This window comes from Myripristis murdjan, chromosome 16 (assembly GCF_902150065.1).
Source record: "Myripristis murdjan chromosome 16, fMyrMur1.1, whole genome shotgun sequence".
NCBI lineage: Eukaryota > Metazoa > Chordata > Actinopteri > Holocentriformes > Holocentridae > Myripristis > Myripristis murdjan.
Genome location: NC_043995.1, coordinates 22,871,895 through 22,885,000, shown reverse-complemented (window position 1 = coordinate 22,885,000; position 13,106 = coordinate 22,871,895). Strand labels below are relative to the sequence as shown.

Genomic DNA, 13,106 nt, shown 5'->3' with positions numbered 1-13,106 from the left:
GAATGCGGACAAGTGATCTCATGATGATGTTTTGTGTTTTCACCACAGAATCAACATTTCAAACATTAAACTCTCTGTCCCTCTCTGCTCCCTTGCTGCAACCGCCTGGCTCTCCAGGCCCAGGAGCATTCAGTGGTCCAGGATCAATGACACTTTACCTGAGAGGGCGGAGACTTCCGGCCCCACCCTCCAGATATCCCGTCTCAGCCAATCGCACAACGGGACGTACCTGTGCCAGGCGCAGAACAACTACGGCCGTGCCGCCGACCACTACACCCTATTGGTCTACGGTGAGTAACCATGGCCACGGCTGTGTCTTTAAACTTTTATTGAAATAATTTGTTCACGAAGTATTCCCAGTGTGGGGCAAATATGAACTTTGGGCTTTGTCTTGTTTTGTTTGTACCACTTAACAATAAGACTGCCCTTATAAAGGGTTTATGAGTTGCTTATAATTAGCTCAATAATTAGGTTCAATATGAGAGCAGGCTCAGTGTGAGAGAAGTTTTATTGTAAAATGGTACCAGGAAGCTAAGCCACTAGGAACAACTGAGCTTTAATAGAACAGCTGCAGTACAGCAGTAACTTCTTGCCAAATAGTGAGCCGTCATCAATGTGTGTTGTTTGTTTGTGATGCATAAAGTGTTCACAACCTAATTAATAACCTAATTATAAGCCATTCATAAGCCCTTTTATAAGTCTTGTTGTAAAGTGTTACTTGTTGTAAAGTGGCACTTTTTTTGTTGTTGTTTTACATTTCCTTTTTCTAGTCCTAGCATCGGGTGCAATTAGTGCGTTTTTTTCCTGAGCATTTTCATGTTCAATTGTTCTTTTGTTTAAACAACTTCTGTTCCTCTGTGTTTGAGTTGATGATTGTTTTTTGAGAAAACTTTTTTATATTTTCATTGATCCATTTTCCTCACGTCTCTCTCTAGTCGCAGCATCCTGGTCGGCAGCGGGCAATAGACCCAGTAAATCCAAATGCTTGTTTCATCCTGTCTTTCAGCCTTATTTGTTTTCTTGATTTGGTACACAGCAGGAACCCTCTGCTAAACCTCCTGTGTTATTGATTCAACAGAGCTATTGATTCCACAGGAAGAAATGCCGTGCCCGTGTGCTAGTCACCAACATCATTATTCTGACTAACTGTTGCGAAGAGCCAATTCATCATGTCCTCTGATGACCTATAATCCTCTCCCCTCGCTCCTCTCGCTCATTCAGGGAAACTTAAATGTCCGCGTAAAATAAATAAATGTACAGGGTTTTTTTTTTCTCATGGCATTTATGATGAGACACATTGATATGTTACCGGGTATGTTCACACAGGTCCAAGGACAAACGGACTTCACATATTTCCCACCGTGCGGAGACTGCAGTACATAATATCAGGGAGTAGATTAATTGAACTCAGGCTTCATATGGGCTGCTCTCGCTCAAAGAGAATTGCTGATGATGATTCTGTTGGTTCTCTGCGCTGGAATGATGTTTTCCTCTGAATTTCACATTGTTAAATCTGGCAAAAAAACAAAACAAAACAAAACAAAGCAAAGCAAAAAAACAAAACAAAAAAAAAAACAGTGGAGCAGATGCCACATTTAAAATTAAGCAGAATCCACCAGTTGCATGAGCACAGAGGTAGCAGAAGGCAGAGGAAGATGTAGGTTAGGTTAGGTTTTTTGTTATTAGGATGTTACAAGTGTTCCAAGATGGTGCACCCAGATGCACTGCCTCTCGCTGGCTAAATTCTTAATGAAGGTTGACCCAGATATGTACACTGTTGCTGACGATGGTGATGTTTGCAGCTCGCTGCCATCCGCTGAAAATCTTGTAAACTCACCTTTCTGAAAGAGAGAACACCGGGCCAGCATACTCATTGATGGCAATGTACATTAAAAAATAAGCTTAACCCCTATAAAGCCATTTGTATCATATATAATACACATTTTCATTTCCGTTTTTCGTTTTCAGTTTAATCAATACTTGACCAAAATACTGTTGTATACCATTGAACACTTCCCCTGTTCACCCTGGACCATACCATTGGCATTTCAAGTACACATCATATATCATACACGAGAAAGGCCGTGTAATAACATATTTTTTGATTTTTTTTTTAATATATTTTGTTATAGGACTAAATAAAGGGTTCAGTTTCAAAAAATTTGAATTTTCTGCCAATTCTTTCATAGTTCAAGCTCTATAGGGTTAAGATGGTTTCCAAAGGGAGTTTATGCGTCTTCATTAATCACACATCATTAATTATTAATCTGTAGACCATAGGACCACCTGTAATCCACACTTAATCTGCACATAAATGAATGATTAAAAGTTTATCTTCAGTCAAAATAGAAGTTTTGAGGTTTTAATATTACAGCATCAAAGCTTAATTGCATCAAAGCTTAATTGCAAAGCATCAGAGACTTGACAGTTTTGAATCCTATGCATTTGCGCTTTGGCCCCAATTGTTAGTCAGCCAGTATGCCCTCTGGACTGCTCCACCCCCTGCTGGTTGCTCCTGTCACTGCACCCAAACACACCTGGAGATCAGAGGCAAGAGGAGGTGTAGAGGGATGAGAGGCGAGATAACTTACGTAGCATTCTTGGCCTACCTTTGGTTAGCACCCCCTCATCCATCCATCACACTCACACTCACACGCAGGCACACAGTGTTGTACAAGCACATCTAGCATCAAACGGCACACACATAATGGCAGCTTTCCACAGTGAGAAAGAAAGGAGGCATCAAGGGTGGCAACAGTGTGGCAAGATGAAAGGTGACATCCCCACCCACCTCTCTCTTTCTCTCTCCCTCCCTCCCTCTCCTCCCGCTCTCTCCTAGAAGGTTAGACATGTCTGGCTTTGATGTGCACTGCCACCTCTGTAGAAAAACGTCGTCTTTCTGCCTCCTCCTCATCTCCCCTTTGCTTCCTCCCTCGCTATTTTTTTTTTTTCATCTGTCCTTCTCATTTGTTTTCCTCCATGTCATTTTTTTTTTTTTTGCCTGCGTTTCATCATTTATCTTCTTTATTTCATGCTGTTGCTCTGCACTGGTCATTAATTTGTTTCATCTCGCTCGCTTCTTATCCACTCTGATTGAGAAAAAGGTACAGTACGTTTTTTTTTAAATAGAGGCGCTTGCCTCCACCAAAACCCATAAAAGACTTGAAAATTCACATAACTACTGAAAGCCAAGCTCCAGCTCTTCGGCTCTGCGCCAGGGATTTCCAGCTATCAGCCTCTGAAATCCCTCTGCTGTAGCTCTGTATCACTGATGGTGTGCTGTACTTCAAAACTATGTACTCCTTAATGGGCAGATTGTTTTAAACCTTTTCTCAAAGCGCTTTAATTATACTGTTAGTCCAGTTGATCCAGCAATCTAATTAATCTGTAGACTGTATGGCTAAAGCATGCACTTGATTGTTACTGTAACTCACAACTGAAAATTCTGATATGTTGTAGAAAATTGCCAATTAAACTGCATTCAGGCTATAATCCTTAATGTGTGTGCATTTGTACATGCAGTATAACTATAGCAAGCTTTATTTACTAGGCATTTCTATCAATCACAAATAAATGGGTTATTGCTGAACTGCTCATTTGCGATTGAAGTAATTGAAATAAATCGGCTTGCAGAGCTTATGGGACATAGTGGTGATGACTAAATTTTTTGAATGATATGTATGTATTTGTGAAAGGAGTGCTCGACGTTTCCATGCATGCTCACAAACATGAGTATTTTGTGAGAAAAATGTATTAAGGTGACTCATAACTCTTAACGATAGTCCAAGGCGAGGTTTCTTTTCTTGCCAGTAGTCACATTGTAAGAGTAGGCGGCGTAATTTTTATTTTATTTTTTTCTTTCCTTTTTTTTTTTTTTTTTTTTTCAAATGCTGGATCTCATTTTGGAACAAAGCTCCGCACTTATTCCCAAAGACTTCGGTGATGGAAAAGGATACAGTCTCATCCCGCTCTGGCTTCTCTCTTTATCCGATATTTTTACAGCGGCTCTGTTTCAAGTGTGCATGGATTTTGCCATTTTATTCTCTGTGAGCACTTTTTTTTATTTCCATTTTATCCAGTCAGTCACAGTTATTCTCTGAACTTCTCTGCAGCCCCCCCTCCCCACCCCCCATCTCTCACGACTAATTTTCTGCCTCTTTCTGTCATCCACATTATGTTCTGTTCTCCTTCACCCAGCCCTCCTCACTCTCCCTCTTCTCGCTCCTTTCCCTTAACCTTCTTTTCTGCCGCCTGTCCTCGCCTGTTTTCCTCCTTCTGTCCACTAACCTCCTCTCACACTTCTCCTTCGTTCTGCTCCTCTCACACTCCTCCCTCCCCCCCCCCCCTCCCTTCACTTATTTTCCGTCTATTTTCACCTTGCCACTAGACCCAAGATCAGGGAACAGAGGGCAACTCTGTTCTTGGTTCTGCCGCAGTTCAGCTTCTTACTCAGGGGAGGCTTAGCTGCCCGAGAACAAGGTGTGAAGAGGAAGGAGGGGAGTAGAATGAGAAAAAGGGATGGATGGATGGATGGAAGGAAGAAGAGAGGGATGGAGGGATGAAGAAAGACAGAGACAAGGGGGACGGTGGAGGTCGAAGGCAGGTTAGCATTTACCGCGGCCTGTCAGATAAACGGCACGTCAGATTAGTTGCCTCCCAGGCCTCCCAGAGGGAATCCCAGGATGCAATGAGGGGGTAGGGGGGGGCATGTTGGGGGCAAAGAGGGAGGGCTGGAGGAAGTGGGCTGAAAGGGATGAGTCAGCGAAAAAGAAACCATCTTATGGCAGGTGCAGGAAAAACTACCAGCAAACTCCTCTTCTCCCCCGCTTCCCTGCCTCTCGCTCCCTTGCTCCAGGTCAGCCTTCTCTCTGCGAGAGTTATCTGCCATCAGGGTTCGCACACCGGCCACAAAATTAGGTGAAAGTGGCTGCCAATTTGTCGCAGGTGCTTTAGGCGCTGTCAGTTTATGAAGGGGGGGCTGGCAAAGAGTGAGAGTAAGAGGCAGGAAGCACTCTGGGGAGGCCAGGCCTCGACGAAGACGTGACACATCGGACTCAGGCTTTATTCTGCTGTCCACATGTGTGTGTGCATGTATTCCCCTGTGTGTGTGTGAGAGTGTGTGAGTGTGAGTGCGTATGTGTGTGTCGTTTGTAAGTAGGGGAGTTGCGAATTGAAAGAATGACTGATTGTGTTTTAGTTTGTGTGTGTGTGTGTGTGTGTGTGTGTGTGTGTGTGTGTGTACACGTGCAGGCGTAGGTGCACACATCCGCAATTCAATATAACAGAGTTAATTCTCTTCCAACTTTGAGAATATCACTGATGATATAAATATGAGAAATTGTTTTGTGGTGAGCTGCGGAACAAACACACAAGTGAAAATACACACACACATACACACAATCACACCTGGTATCTGCAGAATGGAGAGAGGACGTGGCCTTGGTTGGTTGCTTCATCTCAGTTGCCACCATTGTTAAAGAGGAATTGGATTTTGTGTGTATATGTGTATGTGTGTGTATCTGTATGTGTGTGTGTGTGTGTGTGTGTGTCGCTGGGAGGAGAATGTTGCTGATTGTCTGGTGAAAGCCCGGAGGGCTCGCTTATGTAATTGAACTGAGCTGCTGCACTCAGATGAATCGCCAAGCCAATAAAACCCATTAGAATTGAATTGCATGAGAGAGTGTGGGAGATGGAGAGAGAGAGGAAAAAACGGAGAGGGAGGGTGAATTAGAGATGTAGAGATAGGGGAAATAAGAAATGTTTAAGTGTTTGCATGCATGTAAATACAGGTATATGCATGTGTGTGTGCAGCACCGCAGAACAGCAACACAGAGGAGGTGCGGTAGTCGAGAGAGAGAGAGAGAGAGAGGCTTATAAATAGTTTTAATGAAAGACGTGTGGATGGCAGAGGGGAGTGGTGGAAGGATGGATGGATGGGTAGACAGTGAGCGCTGTACTAGGTGACCAGAGAGATTAGAGTGTGCCTGCCTGGCTGTTGTAATGAGCCGTTAGGATAATTGGAATGAAAAACATAGACCTTCCCTTAATGAAGTGAGACTTGGGAAAGAAGCATAGATTGAGAATGAAAGTGGAAAGAGGCTGGGGATGGGAGGTGGTGGTGGTGGTGGTGGTGGGAAGGAAGGGGGGGGGGGGTACAGAGACAGATAATGACAAGTCAAACTTGTTAAACTCATCCTCAGCGCCGTTTTTTCCTTTAGCGCCTGACTTCACACCGAGTGAATCCTCCCTGTCTTCACCCCCGTTAGTGTTGACCTTGCGGCTTGGTCAGTGGACCTCAACGTACCGGTCATCCGCCGCTCCTCTGATTGACAGTCGCAGCCACCGGCTCCCCGGGTGAGGCCGCGCAAGCAGGAGCTGAACATGAAAGAATAAACGCGGCTCGTCCGAGACGGTGGCGCGGTATCCTCAGGCGCGCGTCTGCTGGAATGAGATACGAGGGGAGACGTCATTATCGCAAGCCGCACTACATCCGTCCCTGGAAATAACATGGGCTGAGCGGCTGATTGGCAGCCATATAGTGTTAATGAATAACAATATGATGTGGGAAAAAAGGGGGCGATATCAGCCAAGAGAGCGACAGCTGTACGGCATTCTCCTTAATTAAGCTGAAGAGAGGGAGAGAGCTGCCGAGGAACGAAACCGGAGACAGGCGGCCAAATGAAAGAACATGAGCGGAGAGAGTTTAGTTGAAAAGAGAGAGGAGGTTGAGAGCAGGAGATGTTGATGGGGAGATAGAGAAAATAGGAAATGGAAAATAGTGGTTATTTTTAGGTCATTCCTGATGGTCAAGAGAAATAAATCAGTGTCGAGTTAATAAGTGCCCCGGCACCGGCCATTAATCCCCATCCAACAAGTGAGGACCACAGGCGCACCTGTGCATCCCCCACACACAGTTACACACAAACACACACACACATGCACACGCTACAGTAGCAAAGCACACATGCACCTGCACTTGGTTTCTGTTTTCTGTAATTCCCCACACACACACACAGGGTCAAAGAACATCCACACTCGCACACACGCACATGTCAGGATGTCCATCAGAGTGTGTGCGTGTAAGGGCGCTGTCTCTCTCTCTCTCTCTCTCCCTCTCTCCTCCATCACTCTCTCTTGCCCTTTAGCCTCTCTCTCTGTTGAAAACATGCAGTCGACACCTCTCTCGTCGCGCGGAGGCTGTCTGTTGCTCCCTCTCTTTTCCACAAAGTACAGCACCCATCACGTTTATTTCATCGCAGAGAGAAGAAGAGCAAGGTTGGGCATGAGGAAAAAAAAAAGGAGGCGTTGGGGTGAGGGGTAGTGGGAGGGGGGCTGTAAGGGTTGTGCTGACATAAGAGGAGTGCAGAAAGAGATTGATGATCTCAGGGCCAGTGGGAGAAAGGGGAGAAGAGACAGAGGAATACTTACCAATAAATTACTCCTGAGCAGAAAGGGCAGTGAGGGAGAGAGAGCGAGCGAGAACGAGAGAGACAGGGAGAGAGAGAGAGCACATGCACAGAACTGCATGTATATTCCTTGTGGTGCAGATGAGGTGTGTGTGTGTCTCGAAGCATTGAGTACACACACACACTGCCTCGGCATGTTGCGGTTTTACACAGATCGTTTGATGAAGTGCCATGTTAATCACTGTGAAAGTGCTGATGCGCGCATGCACACACACACACACACACACTCCCACTACTCCTCCTGGTCCCTCTTAGCTCTTGTCTCCCATTATTTTTGTCTTTAGCAGCAATATGAACTTGTCCCTTTTTCTACCTCCTCTGCCTACCATTGTGTCTCATCCGTTGATTCAGAGAATGTGTCAAGATCCAAGCTATTGTTCGGCATTGAATGAGACAGTCCCTGCGTGGCACAGCTCCATTGGGAATGCATCTGTCACAGACAATGTCTCTGTCTCCCTTGCCATTGTACCATAGAAAATGTGTCAGTGTTAGAGAATGCGTTCCCATATATTCCTGTTGCCTTGTAGATGAATGTCTGTCTGCCAGGTATAATTCTCTTTAGCCTCTGCTCTAAAGCATGTCTTTCCCTTTGTAAACATCTCTTTTAACCCCCTCGGTTGGTATAGAGCTTTGCCGGAGAACGCCATTTGTCCACGTCCTTATCGCGTGTCGGAGGTCGAGATCGATTCCGTTCTGGCCACAGCCGACCTGGGAAAATAATTAGTAACATTTGTCTCCGGAATTGAAACGGAATCAGCCGCGATTCCTGATCAATGTTGATGTGAATCAGCTCTTTCCTCCAGTCCTTATGTCTTATGGTTCCATCTGAAAACTTATTGGAAGAGACAAATTAAAAGTTTTGCCCCTTTGAAACACTCAACCAGTGATTATTGAGCAAGATGCTAAAGCAGAGAAGTCACATACCATAATTCAGCTTTACAGTCTTTTGTTGTTGTTGTTGTTTTTTTTATTTGTGTCATAAACTTTATTATTAAATTATTAAATAAAGAGATACAAATATTTACAGATGTAAAGATAACCTATATCCAGCAGGATTAACACTGAAGGAAAACCAACAGAGAAGCATCAAACAAAAATAAATAAAGTATAAGTTTAAAAAAAACAAAAACAGTAGAAAGTAGAAAACATTAACATTATGCACTACTAATTTTCCAACCATCTGTTAGATTTAACTGATTTACCAAGATGCTCTTTGGCTTCTGGTCTTTCACTGTAAACACAGAGGGATATCCAATCCAATCCAATCCAATCCACTTTATTTATATAGCACAATTTTAACAAACACATGGTTTTCCAAAGTGCTGCACAACAAGATAAAACACCACAAGATAACACAATAGAAGCAGAATAAAAAGGTAAAATACGCAACAGGATAACATGATCAAATAAAATAAAATAAAATAATAATAATAATAATAATAATAATAATAATAATAATAATAATAATAATAATAAAAAATATATAAAATAAAATAATACAATTATAATTTAAATAGAATAAAATAATTTAAAATGCACTGCCCGCACAGCATAAAAAGAAAAAAATGTACACATAAAATCAAAAATCATAAAATCAAAAATCCTACATGGTATCAAAAGCTAAAGAAAAGAAGTGGGTTTTAAGAAGGGTTTTAAAATGACATAGTGAGGAAAAAGCTTGTTCCCCTCTGAGCTTTAACCTCGCTTTAGGCACTGTCAGGACTCAGGGCTCCTTTTAGGTTTTTCTGTTTGCCACACTGGCAGAACCCTCTGGGGAACCAAGTGGAACCTGTTTCTAATAGGACACTTCTCCGAGGGTAGTTCATCAGGGTTCTTGAGGTACCGTTTGTATCTAGCACAGTCTGCAGCCTCTTGGGGTGCGTCAAGACACCAAGACATTTCTAAACTGTCTGTTCCTCAAGGAGCTTCAGATTATTTGGGAGATGGAGGATTGCTCTTGCTACTGCTACACTGCTTCTGTCACAGAGTCAGAGACAGTTTTGGGACTTTGATAAAGTGTCATCAGCACGAAGACAAGTAGGAGTGAGCTATTGATCATGGTCAGTTTCTACACCGTATAAAACCCTAACCCCTCGGTCTATACGGGCAGGGATGCATTTTATTGCCTGTAAAAGGAGTAAAGTAAAAGGAATCACATCTATAAAATAAGCAAGATAATAGAGGACTGACACATCTACCTCCTCATTGTTTCCCTCGTGGAAAGAATGGACCCAGAGACTAATGTCATGGCGCTTGCTGTTTTCACCTTGCCATTTTTCTACTAATCACAGGGTAAAGCTAAAGATCTGTGTGTTACTCAACCTTCTCTGCATGGAGCATGTATCGCATGTAACATATACCATATAACATGTAACATATAACATCTTGCCAGAAATCCTACAGAAGCTAATGTTTGCTGTAGATAATAGTATTTGTGTTTGCACTGTGTGTGTTATCCCCTTCCTTGTCTGTCTGTAGATAATGTGTCAGTCACTACCACGGCCCCTCCCCCTCTTACCACCACACCAGTCACCTCCCATCCCGCCACCCCAACCCTCCCAATATTCAGCGTGGCCCCGGACGCCAAAGGTAAGGTATTCACACCCCTGTTTAGCTCCCCTCCATCCCACTGCTCACGCTTCCCTCCTCTCCCTCTGTGCCACCCTGCTTACGCTCCCCTGCTCGTCTGATTGGCTCTCAGGTGGCCTTCTCTGACACACACACACACACACACACACACACTTTCACCTTTTTCTGCTATATCCTTCCTTTGCCCTGCATCTATGTGGGTGTACGTGTTTGCACACTTGGGTATGCACCATGCGCTGCGACTCACCCTCTGTATCTATCTTTCTCTCTCTCACTCTCTCTCTGTTTTTCTTATCAATGGTTGTCTGATGCTCCCCGCACACATTGCCCACTCAGCATTTGTCTATGTGTGTGTGTGTGTGTGTTTGTGTGTGTGGAGTCTGTGGTGGCCCCCGGTGCTGGTGGACATGTTTGTACTGTTAATGACTTTAAACCAGGGTGGGAGGTGGGGATAAGGGACAAGCTGACTGACACAGGCCCCTAGAGGGCTGAGAGGAGGCCAATCAGACATATTCACACACACACACACACACACACACACATGCACGCTCGGAGCAGTGGCACAGAGCTGAGCAGCTTTTCAGTTTCCTGCCGTGTGACACTCATCTGGGAGAACATGGTTAGACAACCACCTGGATTTCGTACTGTCTCTCTCTTCCCTTCTCTCTGCAGAAATGTTTTTATATATCTGGGCATGTAAGAGTAGAAACATCCATTCTCTGGCTTCTATGCCTTTTTCTCACACACACACACACACACATTCACACACGGGCTCAGTTGGTACATCTCTCTCTGCATACCCTCAGTTCTGTCTCCTCTCTGGCTCTGCGAGGGGAGAGATGAAACAAAGGGAGCAGGGGCATTGTTCTTCCTCTTCTGATGTCTCTGGCAGTTGGAGCTTGTTCACCTGCTGGGTGTGTGTGTGGAAATGTCAAAAAGAGGCACAGGAAGAAGCATGGCTTGGAAATTCTGGTGAACTATTAGTCAGTGTTGACGCATCGTTGGAAAGGGGCGCTTCGGTGATAAGATGCACTTTTTTTTTTTTTTTTTTGTCTTGAGCTGTCAGTCATTTCTCATGAAGCTTTGGGGTTCGGTGTGTCAACAGCAGCGTGGTGTGAGAGAGACAAAGACAGAAGGTAGAGCGCTTCATTTTTCATTGACCATGAAGCATCGCACCGGCCCGGCTATTCAGTCACAGCGCACTCTTGAATCACAGGTCTCCCGGGTTTTCACAGGCGCACCGAGATTCACAGACATCGTTCTCACTGAGGCGGGCGTACGGACTCAGGAAATAGATGCACACGCACACATCGGCATGGGCAAAGACACGAAAGATGCACTTTGTCAATCCCTGCTCCTCTTTTTCTCCTCCTGCTCCATCATTCTCCATCAGTTTTTGCCGCAGTCAAGACACATTTATTCAGCAAAATCAACTAAACAACAAAAATGCATGTTCAGTCAGGCAGATTGAGGCCCCCTTATAAATGGGAGGAACCAGTGAGCCTGGGACAGCCGCCCCCTCTGCTCCACTACTCGATAATTCAACACAATCAAGCCACACATCAACCCCCACATGACAGCAAACTTGTGTGCACACCAAACTGTGCTGTGAAGCTGGCATCCCACACATGAATGCAATAACAACATACCGATCACGCTTTAATTCAACGGCTGCCACAATTTGAATGCATATCCAGTCCAGAAAAAAATGTGATGGAATCTAAATAGTAGCTACCTACATCCAAAGTAGGGCTGTCACGATATCAGATTTTCACTTCACGATTATCGTGGGCAAAAAATGATATTATCATGATATCAACAAAAATTTAAATAATAGTGGTAAAATCAATGAAATTAATCTTTAACTTTATTTAGGTGTTTTTTCTTTATTTTGGCAGATGAACTGCACTCAAAATGAATCCAAAAACTGTAATTACACTCAATAACTTCTAGTTAAAAGGTAACCAGATGAACTGATAAACAGATCAAGGTGCAACATCTGCTATAACTACAATATTGACGGAAATAAAATCATTTGTGGATAGCAGGGGACACAGAAGTTGTGTACAACTTGGAATAATCCAATGTCTACTGAACAATCCCTGGCATAATTTTCTTTTTCCTGTCTCTGCCTATGGAAGATCTTTATGAAGCAACTCACTCTCTCTGCTGTGGCAGAATCTTCAGGGTGATGAAGAGAACAGGTTCGTTGTATTCCCCCCTTTAGCCGACACTTTAGTTCGGCCTTTTTTTGCAAACCGGCGTGTCGTCAAACTTTTCCCCTTCCACTTTCTGGAACCCAAAAAACTCCCACACCGGCGAGTTCACTCTTTTAGGGTTATTATATAATGTGTCGACATGTTTACATTAAACTCGTCACGGCGCGCTCATTACCTGGGAGCCACGCTGGCTAGGTGCCGGTGTAGGCAGAGGGTCAGTGTTTGTGTGTGAGGAGGAAGGGGGAGGAGTTGGGGTGCTACAGGAGGGAGACGAAGCAGAGCGGCAGATGTAAAACACACACTGTGTTCAAGTGGCACTGGATAATTTACACAATATTATCATATGCACTTTTTCAACACGATATTGATATTTCATTTTTTATTCCTATGATTATCATCAACACCGGTATACCGCCCTAATCCAAAGGCCCAGCGGTCATGATGATTTCACACCACCTCTTGATTTTTTGGAAAGCGATACCAGTAATGCTCCAATCTAGCGCGCTCTACACTTTTTATTGCTACAAAAACCAGACAGAGAAACACAGAAATAAAGGCTTTTTAGCTTGTAAAACTCCTGCGAGCCAAATTGACTCCGAGTGGCGAGACCCTGCTCAGGGGGTGCTGAGGTGAAAGCAACAACATTACAAACAGGCCACAGTGCCCTGCTGGTGCTGGTTGTGCTCTGAGTCTGACCTTTTAGATTTTGCCACATTCAAGACATATAAACAAACTTTATTCAACATAGTCAACTAAACAACAAAAATGCACCTTCAGTCAGGTAGATCGGGCCCCCTTGTGAAGCCGCAGCCGCCCCCTCTGCCCCCCCTGC

At 44.1% G+C, this 13,106-nt stretch overlaps 1 protein-coding gene across 4 annotated transcripts in view; it reads left to right on the top strand.

Moving 5' to 3' along the window:
* Nucleotides 1-13,106, top strand: part of cadm4 (cell adhesion molecule 4) — a 167,372-nt gene that overhangs the window by 147,008 nt on the left and 7,258 nt on the right. For 3 of the 4 annotated variants that reach the window (XM_030071756.1, XM_030071754.1, XM_030071757.1), the window contains exons 6-7: nt 118-290; nt 9,945-10,055. In XM_030071756.1, the coding sequence (XP_029927616.1) occupies nt 118-290; nt 9,945-10,055 (284 nt within the window). The remainder of the gene's footprint in view (nt 1-117; nt 291-9,944; nt 10,056-13,106) is intronic. The other variant, XM_030071758.1, reaches the window with a different exon arrangement.